Here is a 17,625-nt window from a genome sequence, read left to right as displayed (position 1 = left end):
ACACCGGCCCCTGGGCGAGATCCCCCCCCCCACAGCCCCACTGACACCGGCCCCTGGGCGAGATCCCCCCCCCCACAGCCCCACTGACACCGGCCCCTGGGCGAGATCCCCCCCCCCACAGCCCCACTGACACCGGCCCCTGGGCGAGATCCCCCCCCCCACAGCCCCACTGACACCGGCCCCTGGGCGAGATCCCCCCCCCACAGCCCCACTGACACCGGCCCCTGGGCGAGATCCCCCCCCCCCCCACAGCCCCACTGACACCGGCCCCTGGGCGAGATCCCCCCCCCCCCCCCCCACAGCCCCACTGACACCGGCCCCTGGGCGAGATCCCCCCCCGCAGCCCCACTGACACCGGCCCCTGGGCGAGATCCCCCCCCGCAGCCCCACTGACACCGGCCCCTGGGCGAGATCCCCCCCCCACAGCCCCACTGACACCGGCCCCTGGGCGAGATCCCCCCCCCACAGCCCCACTGACACCGGCCCCTGGGCGAGATCCCCCCCCGCAGCCCCACTGACACCGGCCCCTGGGCGAGATCCCCCCCCCCACAGCCCCACTGACACCGGCCCCTGGGCGAGATCCCCCCCCCACAGCCCCACTGACACCGGCCCCTGGGCGAGATCCCCCCCCCACAGCCCCACTGACACCGGCCCCTGGGCGAGATCCCCCCCCGCAGCCCCACTGACACCGGCCCCTGGGCGAGATCCCCCCCCCCACAGCCCCACTGACACCGGCCCCTGGGCGAGATCCCCCCCCCCACAGCCCCACTGACACCGGCCCCTGGGCGAGGTCCCCCCCCCCCGCAGCCCCACTGACACCGGCCCCTGGGCGAGGTCCCCCCCCCCCGCAGCCCCACTGACACCGGCCCCTGGGCGAGATCCCCCCCCGCAGCCCCACTGACACCGGCCCCTGGGCGAGATCCCCCCCCCCACAGCCCCACTGACACCGGCCCCTGGGCGAGATCCCCCCCCCCACAGCCCCACTGACACCGGCCCCTGGGCGAGGTCCCCCCCCCCCGCAGCCCCACTGACACCGGCCCCTGGGCGAGATCCCCCCCGCAGCCCCACTGACACCGGCCCTGGGCGAGATCCCCCCCCCCGCAGCCCCACTGACACCGGCCCCTGGGCGAGATCCCCCCCCCCGCAGCCCCACTGACACTGGCCCTGGGCGAGATCCCCCCCCGCAGCCCCACTGACACCGGCCCCTGGGCGAGATCCCCCCCCCCACAGCCCCACTGACACCGGCCCCTGGGCGAGATCCCCCCCCCCACAGCCCCACTGACACCGGCCCCTGGGCGAGGTCCCCCCCCCCCGCAGCCCCACTGACACCGGCCCCTGGGCGAGATCCCCCCCGCAGCCCCACTGACACCGGCCCTGGGCGAGATCCCCCCCCCCGCAGCCCCACTGACACCGGCCCCTGGGCGAGATCCCCCCCCCCGCAGCCCCACTGACAGCAGCCCCCCGGGCCCGCCCCTCGCTCGCTCACCGGCCGGGGGGGCGGGGGCCCCGCGCCGTTCAGCAGCGGCGTGGTCTCCCCGGCGGCCTGGGGCTCGTCCTCCTCGTCGCGGTCCCGGCCGGACCAGGACACCTTCTTGGCGACGTTGGCCATGCGGCCGGGCTGGGGGGCAGCTGCCGCTGGCGGCTCCGCATCGGGCTCCAGCCGCCTCATGTGACCCGGCGGGCAGGCAGCGGCGCCGGTCATGTGACAGCAGCTACGGCGGCCGCCGAGCCCACGAGTGATGCATCATGGGGGTTGTAGTCCCTCGGCAGCCAGGGGCGTTTTCCTCGACAGCCCCCTGTCCCCCATCCCATGGAGGGCCCCCTGCCCACAGGCCCCCTCCCTGCCCCTCTGGGCGGCCCTCCCTGCAGCCCCTGCCTCAGCAGGCCCTAGTCACCCATGCTGGCCCTTCCCACGTGGCTGGTGGTGTAATTGCTTTAAATAATCAATAAAGAACCAAATTCCTGGCTGCTGTAATAATTCCCAACCCGCTCCATGGCCGGCTCCGGCAGCATGTCAGGGAGTCCCGAGACCTCTCAGAAAATCACACAGACCAGGGGGCGCTGATTCTGGAGTCAGTTGCATTGGTGTAAATCCAAAGTAACGCCGCTGGCAGGGGAAGGGGAGAAAATCTGGAGTGATTGCACTGACACCAATGGAGTTACCCCAGATTCATCCTGGTGTCACTGAGCTCAGAACCAGGACCACAGAACTTACAGCCGTACAGCCCCCGGGTGGCGCCTGACCCGTTAATACAGTGCGGCAATCCAAGACCCGATCTGCAGTGAATCCAGCAGAAAGCAATTGCTAGGGCACGCCAAGGGCAGAGCACACAGAACTAGGGCTAAAGAAAATACTCTTGGCTGGAAGAGTTGAAGGAGTTGGGGGAACTTGACCCTTCTCCTTGGCTCTGCTTGACGGTACAAGTCAGGTCAGGTCTTGGACGAGCAGGGATGTTAAATGATCCCAACTGTTTTCTCCTGCATCCTCTGCAATAGGGTTCAATACAAATGTGCTTGGTGCAGTATCTCCACTGACCCTGAGCGCCTGGCGGAGTTAGATAACACACCGTCCAAAAACCAAACCAACGGCCAAGGGAGAGGAACTGAGAGGCACAGGGAGGAAGGCAGAGGAGAGGAAGGAAACACTATAATGAGCCATGGCCACAGAGATGGAAACCAGGCCCTTTCGATCCAGACAAGCCGCTTGCACTTAGTAACAGCCGGGCTAGTTGACAATTTTCTGCCAAAACGTACGACACTTTTGTTGTAAAACACCAGCCCGAGGGAGCAAAATGTTCTGTCCAACTCATTACAGGGTCTACAGCCCTCTCACCAAAACAGGGACAGCTTTCCAGATGACTTCCCAGCAGGCTGCTTCCATTCCGGGTTCCAGAGCCCACAGCTCTGACCCGGCAGCCTGTGACAAAGTGGGAATTGTGTTTACCTTGTTAAGCTGCGTGGGAGTTCTACTGTCCTATAGTAATGCCATGTGTGTGCCTCGGTTTCCCCAGAGCACTGCACCAGTACCTAGAGGGTGATGGGAATTGCAGGTGTGACTCCCACCAAAGGAGGCTACCCCAGATCAATGCACCTTCATAACCTGAACCAGGAGAGGGTGCAGCCAGATGACACCTGGAAGAAGGACAAAGGCTGGAGGAGGGGTTCGGACCAGGCTGTTAGGCATGCGGGTGATTGGTGGGCTCAGGGCAGAGGGAGGGGGTTAGGGCCCCTAGCTCTGGGCCCCCTCTCCCCAAGATGGATTGTACTGGCTGCTTCTGGATCCTGTGCTGACAAGTCTGTTCTATGCGGTGTCCCTGTCGACTAATAAACCCGCTCTATCCCCCTGCTGGCTGACAGTGGATGGGAGCGCAGGGCCCGGTGTCTCCCCATGCAGCCGGTAACCCAGACCTGCTCTGAAGACTGCTCAGGGTCTCTGCCACACAGAGGGGAGTCCACCCGCCAGCCCTGAGCCCCCTGATTGCGGCTTTTTTCTCCATAGCAGGGTCCAAGCCATCCCTGGGAACCCAACTGGAGCCAGGGGTCTTAGGACTAGCAAGGCTCCTTGCTCAGCCAGGCTCCCCACAGTGGAATGGGGCACAGGGGAGCCCTGGGACCTCCAGCACTGGACCCCCAGTTCTGCAGTTCTCCGTGGAGCTGAGAGCCTGGAAACCCCGAAGAAGAAACCTGGAGCTGGCTAGTGCCACTGAGGAGAGAGAGAAAGAGGCGAGAAGCGGGGCTGAGCCAGAGGGACGGTGACTAAAAGCCTCAAGTCTTTTGGGTCATTCCCAGTCACTGCTGCCTGTTTCCATCCTGATGATCTTCTCCCGTGGCAGACACATCCATGACTCATGTCACTGATAGGCACTTGACCCGCACCCTCCTGGCTTTGACTTTGGTTCTGCACAGTGCTGAGCGATTCCTGGCGGTGCCTTCGCTTCCCACTGACATCCAGGGGCGATAAAGGGACCCAGCACCTTGCAGGATGGAGCCTTGGCTGTGGAGCTCTGGCTGTGCTGTAGATGATGTCTGGCCCTTTGATTCTGAGAATAAAATAACCCTCAAGCTTGTAAACGTGAGTGAAAGGGACACGGTCTGTGCCCGGGGCCGTGTTACTAACAGCACCTCAGATGGGGACGTGCTCATCTTACAGCCACCACTTTCCTCTTGCCTGGTTCACTTGCTTGTGAGAAGTGGCAGCTCATGGCACTGTAATGGTGAGAGATTGGCCAGGAATGAGGCTTTGCTCTCTTTTCCAGATCTGGTTTACAGTGCCCATTTGCCAGCACTTTGTGCATCGTTGATTTCACCATGCCACACTAGTCAGTTTCCTGGACTGCCAGGGTGAGATTTTCATCTGTTCCAGGAGAAAACAATTCCTTTTAACACGGAAAAGACCTGGCTGCAAAAGCCTGTGGGTCAGCAGGGGCTGGACCCGAAAGGCTTTCGGCATCATTATCTGAAACTGACGAAATGTCAGGCTGATGCTGGCCTGTTTGAGCTGAAATCATCTTTAAAAGCTCCCTACCTGTCCCCATTTGTGCTGTTCGCATGGGCAGTTTGCACTTCACACACAGACCCATTGGGTTGTTTCCTTCTTTATTTGAAACGTCGCCAGATCCCAGACACAGGACACAGGCTGCGTGTACAGGGAGACACGGCACCACTTAGCTTTAGACTTGCAGCTGTTTCAGAGGAAGAGCCGGGCCAGGGGAAGGCACCATCCCACTCTCACACATTAGCTCAAGGCTGTTTGATCTGGTGGTTTGGAAGCAGAGGGGGACGCAGCCTGGGCTAGGGCTGAACAAAGAGGCAGGGCTCTTCTGCTGACCCACCCCGTTAGCCGTGCGAGAGCCCTGCGCGAGTTGGGCACATGCTGTGTTTGAATTTCACTGGACTCTGAGGTGTGGGGGTGGCCCTCTAGGGCAGGGGTGGGCACTAAGTGGCCTGCGGGCCGGACACAATTTGCCAGGGTTAGCTCCTGGCGGGCCGCCACATGCTTTGTTTATCTGAGTGTCCGCAGGTACGGCCGCTCGCAGCTCCCATTGGCCACGTTCACCGTTCCTGGCCAATGGGAGCTATGGGAAGTGGCGTGGACTGGGCCACCAATTCCTGCAGCCCCATTGGCTGGGAGTGGAGAACCAGAGCCAGGAGAAGCTGCAACCGGCAGGACCTACAGACGTTCAGGTCAATAAAGCATCTGGCTAATCCTGGCAAATCACATCCGGCCTACGGGCCATTTATTGCCCACCCCTGCCCTAGAGAGAGGGAACTCAGGGCAAAGCCAGAGAGGTCCTGAAGGAGGCCTAGGACCGATCCAGCCTGGGGAGAACGCTTAGGAGAAGGGTTCTGCTTTGGAATTGTTCCTCGAGTTACTCATCAAGCCCAGAGCCATGGCAAGCGTAAGCGTGAGCCTCTGTGACCTGGGTACACATCGTCTGGGGCTGGAGGCGGCACAGCTGAAATTGACCAGCCTAGACTGCAGGCTGCACTGCGTTCCCAGGGCCTCCTTCCCCTGCCCATCCCCTCCCTGGGCTCTGCTGGGAAGAATTAGCTGTCAAAGGCAAGTTCCATTCATGGGCATTTCACCGTGAAAGCGCAGAGCAACTGTCCGGCTGGAAACAGCCGGTTTTCCTATTATAATCCAAGCGCCTTTCCCAGGGGCTGCTGCACTTATCTGCAGCTACAGCGCCTGGGGTTGATGTCAGCTCCGGGGGGCGGGGGGGGTTGCTGAGCTTGGTACTCAGAGGGGAACCCTTCCTGGGAAAGTGGGAGTGATCAGAAGTGAGAGTTGCAGCAGACGGCCCACTTCCCTCCACCTGTGGGCCACACCCGTCCCGCAGCATAGTACAGGGCTGGCTCCTGAAGGAGACATAGGAATAAGATCTGACCGTGGCCGGGTATTAAGGGCAGGGTGGCTGCGTCCCTTTCTATCTACCTACATCCCGTCGGAGGCTTTCCTCGCCTGTCCTAATCTGGTGCGTGGCACCGCCGGGCACTGTTAAATGGCTACCAAGCCTCTCCCCGCATCCTCCCCAGAGGTGGCTGCATTTCACGGGTGGGGGGGCCGCGATTGCTGGCTCCCTGTGCAGGGTTTGGGAAAGGCGACTCCATGCGGAGGTGACGTGTTGACACGAGCTGGCCTCTGGCTGCTTCGCCCTTTGGATCCAGACCGCTCAGCACTCGAGAGAGCCGCCTTGATTTCTGGCCTCGGCGAGGGGGCACGAGCAATCACCTGATGACGTTTCCACCCGATCGGCATGGAAAGCCTCGGGGGATGGGGGTTTGCCGCTCGTAACGCCCCTCAGCCCTCATCCGATGGAGAAAAGGGCTTTGGGCCCACTGAGCAGGCGGGAGAAGTGTTCTGGCTGGCAGGTACCACAAGCCGCTGTTGGTAGCTGCCCGGTGTCCGGGCTGCTCAGGCCTGTGGCAGCCCCGGGAGGGGGGGTGGGTTTGATTTACACACAGTGTTCCAGGCAGGTGCAGTTCACTTTCTGCACCCATCCATTGAGAGAGGAGACATCAGCCAGGCTCAGGATGACCCCCCGGGGCAGCCCCTTCCCCGTGGCTATGCTGGACACCTCCCCGGGCGTCAGAGCCCGGTCCCAGATGGCAAAGCCGGCCAGGCGCCCCACAAAGGCTTCCGAGGGGTCAAAGCCGCCCCCCACCATGTCCTGCTCCTGACCCAGAATGAGCGACCCGCCGGGGGGGATCTCGTAGCCCTCCTGGAAGCGGGAGCCCAGAGCCGCCAGTCTCCTGTCCACGTAGAACCAGAACTTGCCCTGGAGGGAGGACCAGATGACACACACGTGGTGCCATCGGCCGTCCAGCAGCCGCCCGACCGGCAGCTCCCGGAAGGCCGGGTCGCCGATGACGAAGTGGATGGCCCCCGGGGGGGCCGTGTTCCGGCTGTGCAGGACCAGCTTGTTGTCGTTCTCCTCCGTGGCGTAGGAGAGGATGGTGCCCAGGGAGCGAGCGGGGGTGCTCACCCAGCCGCAGGCCGACAGCTCGTGCAGGCCGGTCCGGAAGGCCTGGCCGAAGGCGGCGAAGTTCTCCGTGGAGGCGTTGGGGAAAAGCAGCATGGAACCCACGTTGCAGACTGCGGAGGGGAGAGAGCGACGGTCATGGCCCGCTCCGAGCACACGGGGCTGTGAGGCGGGACCGGCCTCCTGCCCTTCCGGCAGCCCAGGCAGGTTCCTCCCGCCCCACCCTGACAGTAACCCCTAGTGCCTCTGCCAGGGGGCCCCCCCGTGAGCACAGCATGTAGGGCGGAAGGCACCCCCAGGCACCTCGGGATCACCCTCCCCGTGGCCCCCGGGATCCTGAGGCACAGGGAGGCGAACGGCCAGGTTCTCAGCAGCGCTGAGTCCTTCCGGCTGCCCCGTGATGCCGACAAATCAGCCCGGGGCATAGGTGGCTTGTGGTAGCACTCGGGAGGTGCACCCCCCGTACCCCTGCCAAAATTCTGCTTGCTAAATGGGGTGCCTTGTGCCCCTCCCCCTGCAGGCACTAGCTGTAAGCGCCCCTACCTGCGGGGTGCAGGTAAATACAGCAGCCGAGGCCTGCTGGGGCTGGAGAAGGCTGGGTTAAACAACAGCGCCACCCAGCGGCTGCTCGACAGTCGCTCCAGCCTGCTCGGGTCTGACTGACGCTGATGCTGTATTAGCTAGAGAGAGTCAGGCCCCCAGTCTGAGGGTCTCAATGAACCCGTCACCTCCCTTCCTCTGGAAAGCCGCCTGAGCTGGGTCTATGTCCCGGCCCTGTTGGATGCTGGCGAGGCCGTGGGGCCGGAGGGCACGGGGTTGGGGGGAGCTGGCACCAGGGCCCCAGCCTGCCAGGGGCATCTGCTTCTGGAAGGGCCTCGAAGGCCTGGACAAGATGTTGAAACTTGATGCAGGAGACAAGGGGGAGCCGGGGGAGGACCCGAGCACTGGCGGCCGCAGGGAGATCAGGCAGGAGGAGGACGAGGAATTCACAGAGGCCTGGAGGTGACGCAGCGACAGCAAAGACCCTGCTCCAGGCGCTTCGCAAGGAGAAGAGAAAGGAGTCAGAGGAGGGAGCTCGGGGGGGTGTTGGTGGATGGGGCATCCCATGTGGGGTGTGTCCATCGAGGGGAAGGAGCCAGGACAGAGCGGGAGAGCGGGGGCTGAGCCCAAGGTGCAGGCGGGGGAGGGAGAAGTGGGGATTAACAGAGATCTCAGAGCCCCGGAGGGGATCCAAGATGGGGAGGGTCTGAGGAGGGGGAATTCGCACCGTCTCTTGTCCAGGCCCCCCCCCCCCCGAGCAGAGCGGGGTTCGGATAGGCCCAGAGAGCAGCTTGTACGGATCCCCCTTCCAGAGCCAGCCTGCGCTGGGCTTCCACAGAGTCCCCACAGCAACCTTGCTGGGGAGACCCGTGAGCCTCCCCCCCCGCCAGCCCCGCTGCTGCAGCTGCTACGCACCCCTCCCCCACAGGGCCTCCCGCACAGCCCCCCTGAGCTCCCTCTGGGCTCCCCACTCCGGGATGGTGGGGGCGCACAGCTGAGGGACTCAGCTCCCTGGGCAGGTGGCCTGGATGAGACCATCCCCTCCACTGAGCTTTTCTGCCATGGACCCTGGAGAATGGAAGATGTTTGGCAACACGACTCCGGGGCTGCCCCCACCCCAGTGGGTTTCACACGACGGGTGCGACCCAGTTCTGGGCGGGCGCTGGGGCTGGTTGCTGCGGGGGATCAGGTGAGCGGCAGGGGGCTAAGGCAGCTCCCTGCCTGTCCCGGCACCGCAGACTGTGCTGCGCCCCAGAAGCGGCCGGCGGCAGGCCCGGCTCCTAGGTGGGCGGGGGAAAGCACCCAGGGCTCTGCGCACTGCCCCTGTCCCAGCACTAGCTCCGGGTACCTGCTGCCGGCTGCTTCTGGGGAGCAGCATGGGTTGTGGTTGCTGGAGAGGCAGGAAGCTGCCTTGGCCCCCCTGCAACCGCTGACCGGGAGCTGCTCTAGGTCAGCCCCTCCTGCCCCAGCCCTGACCCCCCCAAAGCCGGAGCCCCCTCATATTCCCCAAAGCTCCGTCCTCAGCCCCGCCTGGAGTCCCCACTCTAGTCAATTACGCTGGGTCACAATTTTCAAACTGGGTCATGAGAAACCAAGTCAAAGGGCAGGCCTAGGATAACCTCCTCCGGGGCGGCAGGAGAACGGAACCAGCCCTACATACGTGTGCCTAGGTTCTCCGGTGCTGGTGGCCACAGCGGCTCGTGGGAGATCTGGGTCGTGCTGCGGGGCGGCTGCCTGGCAGCTTGTGGCTCAGGCATGGTGGGTGTCTCTGGGCCGGGGGTCTGACTGCCACGGGCCAGGCTGCTCTGCAGCCCCCTGTTTGCAGCCTGGGCCAGGAGCTGCTGGGCCAGGAGCTTCTTCCTTTGCCTGTGCTTGGCCTTCAGCTTCACACCGGGGCCCTGGCTCCCCCCTGCCTCCGGCTGCTTGTCCTGGGGCGTCTGGTTCAGTTCCTGGGCTGTGGCCAGCTTCTGGTGCTCAGACGCCAGGGCCTCCTTGTGCAGCATGTGCTTCAGCCGCTGCTCCAGCACCTCCATCTGGGTTCCCTGGCTCCTGCTGGCCTCCTGCAGGCTCTCCAGCTGGCTCTGCAGGGTGTTGCTGCTGGCACGCAGGGCGGCGAGCTCTGCCGTGTGGCCGGCGGTCTGCAGAGTCAGGTTGGACAGGAGGGCGCTCTGCCGGAGTCTCTCCCCGGAGCTCTGCTTGCGGCTGTCGCCCAGGGACTCAGCCAGAGACGAGAGCTTGGAAGCCAACTTCTTGGTTCTTTTCTGTAGCTTCTTCATCCAGGTTTTCATAGGGCCCAGGTCCTCCTGCAGAGCGGCGTGCGAGGCATTGAGGGCAGCTGTGACGGTGTCGTGCTGAGCCGCCAGGTGCCGGAACCGAGTGTCGATGTTGTAGGAAATGTTGTAGTTCCCGGCGATCCCCTGGAGGTGTCGCAGGGTCACCTCCTGAAACCGGCGAAACTGCAAAACACCCAGAAACCGGAGTGATTCCCACCACTTAGATCAGGGGTCCTTTCTGGGCAGGGCTGCCAAACGCTGGCTAATCAACCCATCACCAACCCGCCCCCAGGGACTCTGGGAAAACTGAGACATGAGCATTACGGGTTCAGCTTTCACAAGGGGCTTGTCACCGTGGTTGCTTTGGCTGTGGTCAGCTCCTGTTGACTGCAGCTTGGAACCAGGGACCTTCCATGTCCCCCGATTTTCCGCCTACCACTGGGCCAGGGATCTCAGGGCGTCTACCCTGTGGCAGGATGGTGGGATTAGGGGCTTCTGCCCTGCAGGAAGGGGGGTCTCCAGGCTTCTGCCTCGCAGAAGGTGCCTGCGGGGCAGAACCTCTAGCCCCACCAGCCTGCTACAGGGCAGAAGCCCCCCGCCCCAGCATGCACACCCAGCTCTCAAACTTCTGATGATTCTCGTAGGTGGCTCGGAGGGTCAGGAAGTTTGGCCATCCCGGCATATTACACCCAGATGCTTGTACAGCTCAGTTACAGAGCTGGGATGGCTGGTGAGCCAGGTACAGTCGGAATGCCCGGGTAGCCCCGCCGCGATCAGACACCCTTTGGAGGAAGAGGGATTTGACCCTGTCGGTCCAATAGCAGAGTCGGGGATACTTGCCTGCTCCTCGAGTCTCCTGACCCTTTCAAAGAACGGCTTCCTCGGCTCCCCGGTCCTGGCCTCCTGCGACAGGCTCCCCGGCAGACACCCGGCAGCAAGGAGAAGGCAGATGGGCAGCATTTTCCTTGCCCAGCGCATTCTGCAGCACAGCCCCTGGGATTCTGGTTCAGCGCCTGGCTGCTCTTTCTCCCTCCCGCTCACTCTTGCGCTCAGGTTTTGTGGCGGATCTCAGTGGTTTCACCCCCCGACGCCAGGGGCTCCTGTGCCTCCTGCCAAGCAAAGAGGAGCCGGTGGTTTCTCCTCAGAGGAGATGAGCTCTGCAGACTCCCTTCGCATTCCCCAGGAGCCCCACGCAGCGGCAGCCAGTGCGTTCTGCAGGGGCGAGCGGGCTGGAGCAGGGGGTTGTGCGGATGGTTAGTCCTGGCCTGGGGGAGGGGCGGCGTTTGCACCGCGTCTGTTCATACAGTCACTTGACACCCCTTGGCCCAGAGTCAGCCCTGCTGGGTTATGGCCACTGGAAATTGCTGCTCAGCCAGATTCAGGCAGGAAGCCAGATGGGTTTTGCAGAGGTGCGTGGGGCTGAGCTGATCACATGGTCTTTCCCCTACCCGGCCCTGGCCCTGCTGTCTCCTGCTAGTGCTCCCCAGGGTTTGTGGATGGCTTCCACTCAGCCCGGCTCACCAAGACATGACTCACAGACCGGGCAGCCACTTGTCAGCTGGAGAGCGCTGTCTACCTGCACCGGAGGCCCTGTTCCCCATGGCTCCCTGTGTGTGAAAATGGGCTATTTGTGTCTGTGGGTGTGTGTGTAAGCCTATGTACGGGTGTGTCTACAAAGTGAAAATGGGTGTCTGTGCACGTGTGAGTATGTGTCAGTAGAATCTGTAGATGTGTGTCCATGCATCTGTGTGGCTAAGGGAGTCCATGCACATGTGAGTGTGTCAGTGGATGTTATGTATGTGACTGTACATGTGCGCATGCGTGTGTTACCGTGTGAGAGATGGAGTGTCAACAGTGTATACCAGCTCATGTGGACGTGTGTCTCTGTGTGTGTCAGTGTCTCTCTGTGTCACTGTCTTTGTGCACGCCAGTGTGCCCATGTGTCAGTATGTTAGTTTATGTGTATTAACATTTTTGTGTGTGTCAGTGCCTCTGTGTACCTCTTGGTGCAGTATTTGTGAATGTCAGGCTGTTTCACTGTCTCTGGGTAACAGTTTTTGCATATGTGTCAATATATGGGTGTCAATCAGTGTCTAGAAGGGTGTGTCAGTGTCTCTGAATATCTGTGTCTCTGGGTGTCAGTCAATGTCTGGGTGTCACTGTCTGAGTGTGTCAATCCATATCCAGGGGTGACAGTGTCTGGGGGTGTCAGTCCATGTCCAGGGGTGTCAGTGTCTTTGGGTGTCAGTCCATGTCCGGGGGTGTCTGTGTCCAGGGGTGTCAGTGTCTTTGGGTGTCATTCCATGTCCAGGGGTGTCAATGTCTATAGGTGTCAGTCAGTCTGTGTCTGGGGGTGCCAGTGTCTGAAGGTGTCACTCAGTCCGTGTCCAGGGGTGTCAGTGTTTTTGGGTGTCAGTCAGTCCGTATCCAGGGGTGTCAGTGTCTGTGGGTGTCAGTCAATCCATATCTGGGGATGTCAGTGCCTGGGGGTTTCAGTTAGTCCATGTCCAGGGTTGTCAGTGTCTATAGGTGTTAATCGTGTCCGGGGATGTCAGTGTCCAGGGGTGTCAGTCAGTCTGTGTCCAGGGGTATTAGTGTTTGTGGGTGTCAGTCAATCCATGTCCAGGGGTGTCAGTCAATCCGTGTCTGAGGGTGTTAGTGTCTGGGGGCGTCTGTGTTTGGGGATGTCAGTCCATGTCCGGAGGTTTCAGTCAGTCTGTGTCTGGGGGTATCAGTTAGTCCATGTCCAGGGCTGTCAGTTAGTTTGTGTCCAGGTGTCAGTGTCTGTGGGTGTCAGTCTGTGTCCAGAGGTGCCAGTGTCTGGGGGTGTTAATCAGTCTGTGTCCAGGAGTATCAGTCAGTTCTGGGTATCAGTGTCTGTGGGTGTCAGTCTGTGTCCGGGTGTGTCAGTGTCTGTGAGTGTCAGTCTGTGCCTGGGTGTGTCAGTATTTGTGGGTGTCAGTCAGTCTGTGTCTGGGTGTGTCAGTGAGTGTCAGTCAATGTCTGGGTGTCAGTTAGTGTTCGGATGTGTCACTGTCTGAGTGTGTCAGTATCTGTGGTATCCTGGTATATCAATCCATATCCAGGGTGTCAGTGCCTGTGGATGTCAGTCTGTGTCCGGGGTTGTCAGTTTCTGTAGGTGTATGTGTCCAGGGTGTCAGTGTCTGTGGGTGTCAGACCTTTAGAGGCCCTAAGCACTTTAAAGATTATGGTGCCCCCCCCCCATATGTAATTCAAAATAAAAACAATACTATACCGTAAAATAAAATTTTATTTTTCGAAATGACACAAAACTTACATGTATACTGAAATTAAAATAGCTGCTTTCTAGATTTTCTGATTGCAAAATTCTGGATAAGTTAATCGAAGCTGACTCAACGAAGCATGTCCGCTTCCATACACAATAGGGAAAGTGAATCAAGTCTGTCCTGACACATTGTTGTTCTCTGAGGGTTTTTTATTCTTTTCAGCTGAGAAAAAGAGCATTCTGTGGAGCAGTTAGTAATCATCAATGTTAAAAAAATACGTAGTGCGATCTCTACATTTGGAAATACACATTGTATTCCGTCTTTCAATATTTTGTCATGAAGATCAATGTGACTGAATTTCATTTTTCCTGTTTCATTAAACTTTGCGCGCATATAACAGTGGATCTGCCGTACTTCTCCACAGAGATTCATGTTCAAGTCAACAGGGTATGAGTCAACTAGCTTTTGGGAACCTTGTGATTATTGTTCATCAGATAAGTCCATCTCATTCAGAAAAGAAAATCTAGTTGATACTTCTTTGTACACTTCACCTCTCCTCTTCATATGAGCTTCAAGTGTATCAATTATAGCGTAGTAAGTAGATACGTGAAATTTGTCTCTAGGATTCAATGCTGTTTCTGTTGCACTGCTATCATTTGCTTGTTTTTTCCTGATTCGCTTGCGGGACTGGGCTTCTTTGTAGTTAGTATCAGGCAAGATATCTTTTGATATGTCTTCAAATCTTTCAAAATCATTCCTCAAAGTGTGCAAGTGGTCTGCTAATGACTGACAGAGGTCTGCACATGTTTTCAAATCCAATTCTTTTTCTTGGAGAGCTTGAATTGTGTGGTAAAAGTGTCAAATTTCATTCCGCATGGTCAACATGAATACAGACTCTAGTTCTTGCATCTTATCTGCAATGTTTTCTGCCTCTCGTATAGTCTCTCCCTTTTGTGATTGGTCTTCAGCTATATTTTCTAATGCATACGCAATCTTTGAGTAGGACTCCAGAATTGCACTTGTTGCCACTGCATGAGCCTCCCAGCGAGTATTAGAAAGAGATTTCAACACACGATCATGGCCCAAATATGTTTCAAGAACTGCCCATCGGTGTGTTGAGGCAGAGAAAAATGTATAAAGTAACTGGACTGTTGAGAAAAAACTTACTGCCACCGGACAACAATCAACAGCACTTCGGCCAACAAAATTGAGAGAGTCTGCAGCACATGGTATGAATATGGCGGTGATGGGCTCGCCAGGACCCGTACTCCCCTGGGAGGGCCCTCATCCACTTCCCCGGCAGAGGGGCGGGGCGGCGTAGCAAGGGGTGACGACGCTCGCCACATCCAGCCTGTCGCAGCCAAGATCAAGCATGGCAGGACGCCGCGTGCCCCATCTCGGAGGAAGCGAGGTGGAACCACGCCGGCACGTGCCGGTTGGCTGCCGCGTAAGCCGTGGGCCCGGGAAGGCCCTCAGGGCAGGGCTCTGAGCTCACGGCCCTGCGTCCTAGGGCGTGAAGATGCCAAGGGGCGGGACGCAGTATGGCCGCGGCCTCACCTGGGCCATTTGAAAAGTGGCTGGGACGGAGGCAGCGAGGTGGCTCAGGGGGAAGGAGCCTCCGATCCCACCCTAAGCAGCAGGACAGTCCCCCGCGCTGGAGGAATCAGCAGGAGAATGCCAGGACGCTGCAGGGTCTGAGCGACTGTAAGGACAACGGCGAACGATTAAGTCCCCAGGATCTACCGGCAGGTCTGGAAGCCGGGGAGGGGATAGGAAGCAGCCCAGGGAAGAGCGCTTCTGGCGCCTGTGGGCAGAAGTGGAGGTGGGTGACAACCTGGGAAGCAGTGATCATGAGATGGTAGATTTCAGGATCCTGACCAAAGGAAGAAAAGAGAGTAGTAAAATACACACCTTAGACTTCAGAAAAGCAGATTTTGACTCCCTCCGAGATCTGATGGACAGAATCCCCTGGGATGTTAACATGAAGGGGAAAGGAGTCCAGGACAGCTGGCAGTATTTTAAAGAAGCCTTATTGAAGGCACAGAAAGAAACAATCCCGACGCGTAGCAAGAGAGGCAAACATGGTAGGAGACCGGACTGGCTTACAGGGGAAATCCTTGGTGAACTTAAGCACAAAAAGGAAGCTTACAAAGAGTGGAAACTTGGACAAATGACCAGGGAGCAGTTTAAAGGTATAGCTCGAGAATGCCGGGGGGTTATCAGGAAGGTGAAAGCGCAAATGGAATTGCGACTGGCTAAGGATGTGAAGGATAACAAGAAAGGTTTCTACAGGCATTTTAACAAGAAGAAGGTGATCAGAGAGGGTGTGCGGCCCCTAATAGATGAAGGAGGTAACCTAGTGACAGATGATGTGGGGAAAGCTGAAGTACTCAATGCTTTCTTTGCCTCTGTATTCATGGACAAGGTCGGCTCCTGGACTTCTGCGCCAAGCGACGCAAGATGGGATGAAGATGGACAGCCCGTGGTGGGTAAAGAACAGGTTAGGAACTATTTAGAAAAGCTAAATGTACATAAATCCATGGGTCCTGGCTTAGTGCATCCAAGGGTACTGAGGGAGTTGGCAAATGTCATTGTGGAGCCTTTGGCTATTATCTTTGAAAAGTCGTGGAGATCGGGAGAAATCCCAGATGACTGGAAAAAGGCAAATGTAGTGCCCATCTTCAAAAAAGGGAAGAAGGATGATCCAGGGAACTATAGGCCGGTCAGTCTTACCTCGGTTCCTGGAAAAATCATGGAAGGGATCCTTAAGGAATCCATATTGAGGCACTTGGATGAGAGGAAAGTGATTAGGAATAGTCAGCATGGATTCACAAAGGGCAAGTCGTGCCTGACCAATCTGATTAGCTTCTATGAAGAGGTAACTGGCTCGGTGGACATGGGGAAGTCAGTGGATGTTATATACCTTAACTTTAGCAAGGCTTTTGATACGGTCTCCCATAATATTCTTGCCAGCAAGTTAAGGGATTGTGGATTGGATAAATGGACGGTAAGATGGATAGAAAGATGGCTAGAAGGCTGGGCCCAGCAGGTAGTGATCAATGGCTCGATGTCAGGATGGCAGTCGGTTTCTAGCGGAGTGCCCCAAGGTTCAGTTCTAGGACCAGTTTTGTTCAATATCTTTATTAATGATCTGGATGAGGGGATGGATTGCACCCTCAGCAAGTTTGCGGATGACACTAAGCTGGGGGGAGAGGTAGATACACTTAAGGGCAGAGATAGGGTACAGAATGCCTTAGACAAACTGGAGGATTGGGCCACAAGAAATCTGATGAAGTTCAACAAGGACAAGTGTAGAGTCCTGCACTTGGGATGGAAGAATCCCAAGCATTGTTACAAGCTGGGGACCAACCAGCTAAGTAGTAGTTCTGCAGAAAAGGACCTGGGGGTTACAGTGGATGAGAAGCTAGATATGAGTCAACAGTGTGCCCTTGTAGCCAAGAAGGCTGATGGCATATTAGGTTGCATTAAGAGGAGCATTGCCAGCAGATCCAGAGATGTCATCATTCCCCTTTATTCGGCTTTGGTGAGGCCGCATCTGGAGTATTGTGTCCAGTTCTGGGCCCCCCACTACAAAAAGGATGTGGACGCATTGGAGAGGGTCCAGCGGAGGGCAACCAAAATGATTAGGGGGCTGGAGCATATGACTTATGAAGAGAGGCTGAGGGACTTGGGTCTGTTTAGTCTGCAGAAGCAAAGAGTGAGGGGGGATTTGATAGCAGCCTTCAACTTCCTGAAGGGAGGTTCCAAAGAGGCTGGAGAGAGGCTGTTCTCAGTAGTTACAGATGGCAGAACAAGGAGCAATGGTCTCAAGTTGTGGTGGGAGAGGTCCAGGTTGGATATTAGGAAAAACTATTTCACTAGGTGTCAGCCGACGGTCAGGGCAGTAAGTCCCTTATGACCGGCTGAAGTTCTTTTAAATTGTGCTTGGTTCTGTTACAGCAACTGAAGGAGTCAGGTTAAAGCTTAAACAGTTACTATTTTATTGTTACAGGGTAAACTTAGTTGTTAAATGCTACTACTGTGTTACAGATAACACAGACACTACAAAGGACAGGACAGAAATTACACTAATAAGTCACTTACAGGTACCATGAAACCCTTTGGTTCTCTGAGCTCTTATTAAATGCATGCAAAATAGACACATAGCAGGTATATATTCTCACCCCTGCGTTCCAGACTTGGCGTGGCCAGCGTCTTTCTCTCAATCCCTCGGGAAGAAGTAGGGCGAGGTTGGGCGTCCCACAGACCTCGGGAGACAATCAATACCTGCCAGCAGGTATAGATGATTGGAGCTCCAATGGGGTGGGCTGCTGAACCTCTTTTATACCCCTTGGGTCATGTAGGCTTCTTCCTGGTTTCAAGTGGCCAATTAGGAAAAATGGCTTTGAACACCAAGTTTCCCACGAAGGGTGCAAAGCATAATTTACACCTGGGAAAAATGCAGACAATGGGCACCTCTGGTATGTGATGGGCGAAGATTCCTCTCCTGGGACAGTGCAGGCGTGTCAATTACTGGTACTAGCCATCAGGGCGACGGGAGGCCCCGGGTCGTCAGCTAGC

The 17,625-nt window shown here is 58.0% G+C and overlaps 2 protein-coding genes across 2 annotated transcripts in view; both read right to left on the bottom strand.

Moving 5' to 3' along the window:
- CLCN7 (Cl-/H+ antiporter 7) overlaps positions 1-1,698 on the bottom strand; it is a 42,836-nt gene extending 41,138 nt beyond the window's left edge. The window contains exon 1 of the mRNA XM_075899147.2: positions 1,487-1,698. Coding sequence (XP_075755262.2) covers positions 1,487-1,669 — 183 coding nt within the window. The 5' untranslated portion in view covers positions 1,670-1,698. The remainder of the gene's footprint in view (positions 1-1,486) is intronic.
- Positions 1,699-4,541: 2,843 nt separating this feature from the next.
- On the bottom strand, positions 4,542-15,582 carry PTX4 (pentraxin 4). The gene is made up of 3 exons (XM_006130585.5): positions 10,637-15,582; positions 9,184-9,979; positions 4,542-7,096 (listed from the first exon to the last, which is right to left on the bottom strand). Exons 1-3 carry the CDS (start codon positions 10,772-10,774, stop codon positions 6,456-6,458), a joined length of 1,575 nt encoding a protein of 524 aa, XP_006130647.3. The 5' UTR covers positions 10,775-15,582; the 3' UTR covers positions 4,542-6,455.
- Between the last annotated feature and the right edge of the window lie 2,043 nt (positions 15,583-17,625).

This window comes from Pelodiscus sinensis, chromosome 15 (assembly GCF_052426305.1).
Source record: "Pelodiscus sinensis isolate ZL-2025 chromosome 15, ASM5242630v1, whole genome shotgun sequence".
Lineage (NCBI taxonomy): Eukaryota > Metazoa > Chordata > Testudines > Trionychidae > Pelodiscus > Pelodiscus sinensis.
Note: the sequence above shows the minus strand (reverse complement) of the source record. Positions and strands in the feature narration are given on the sequence as shown.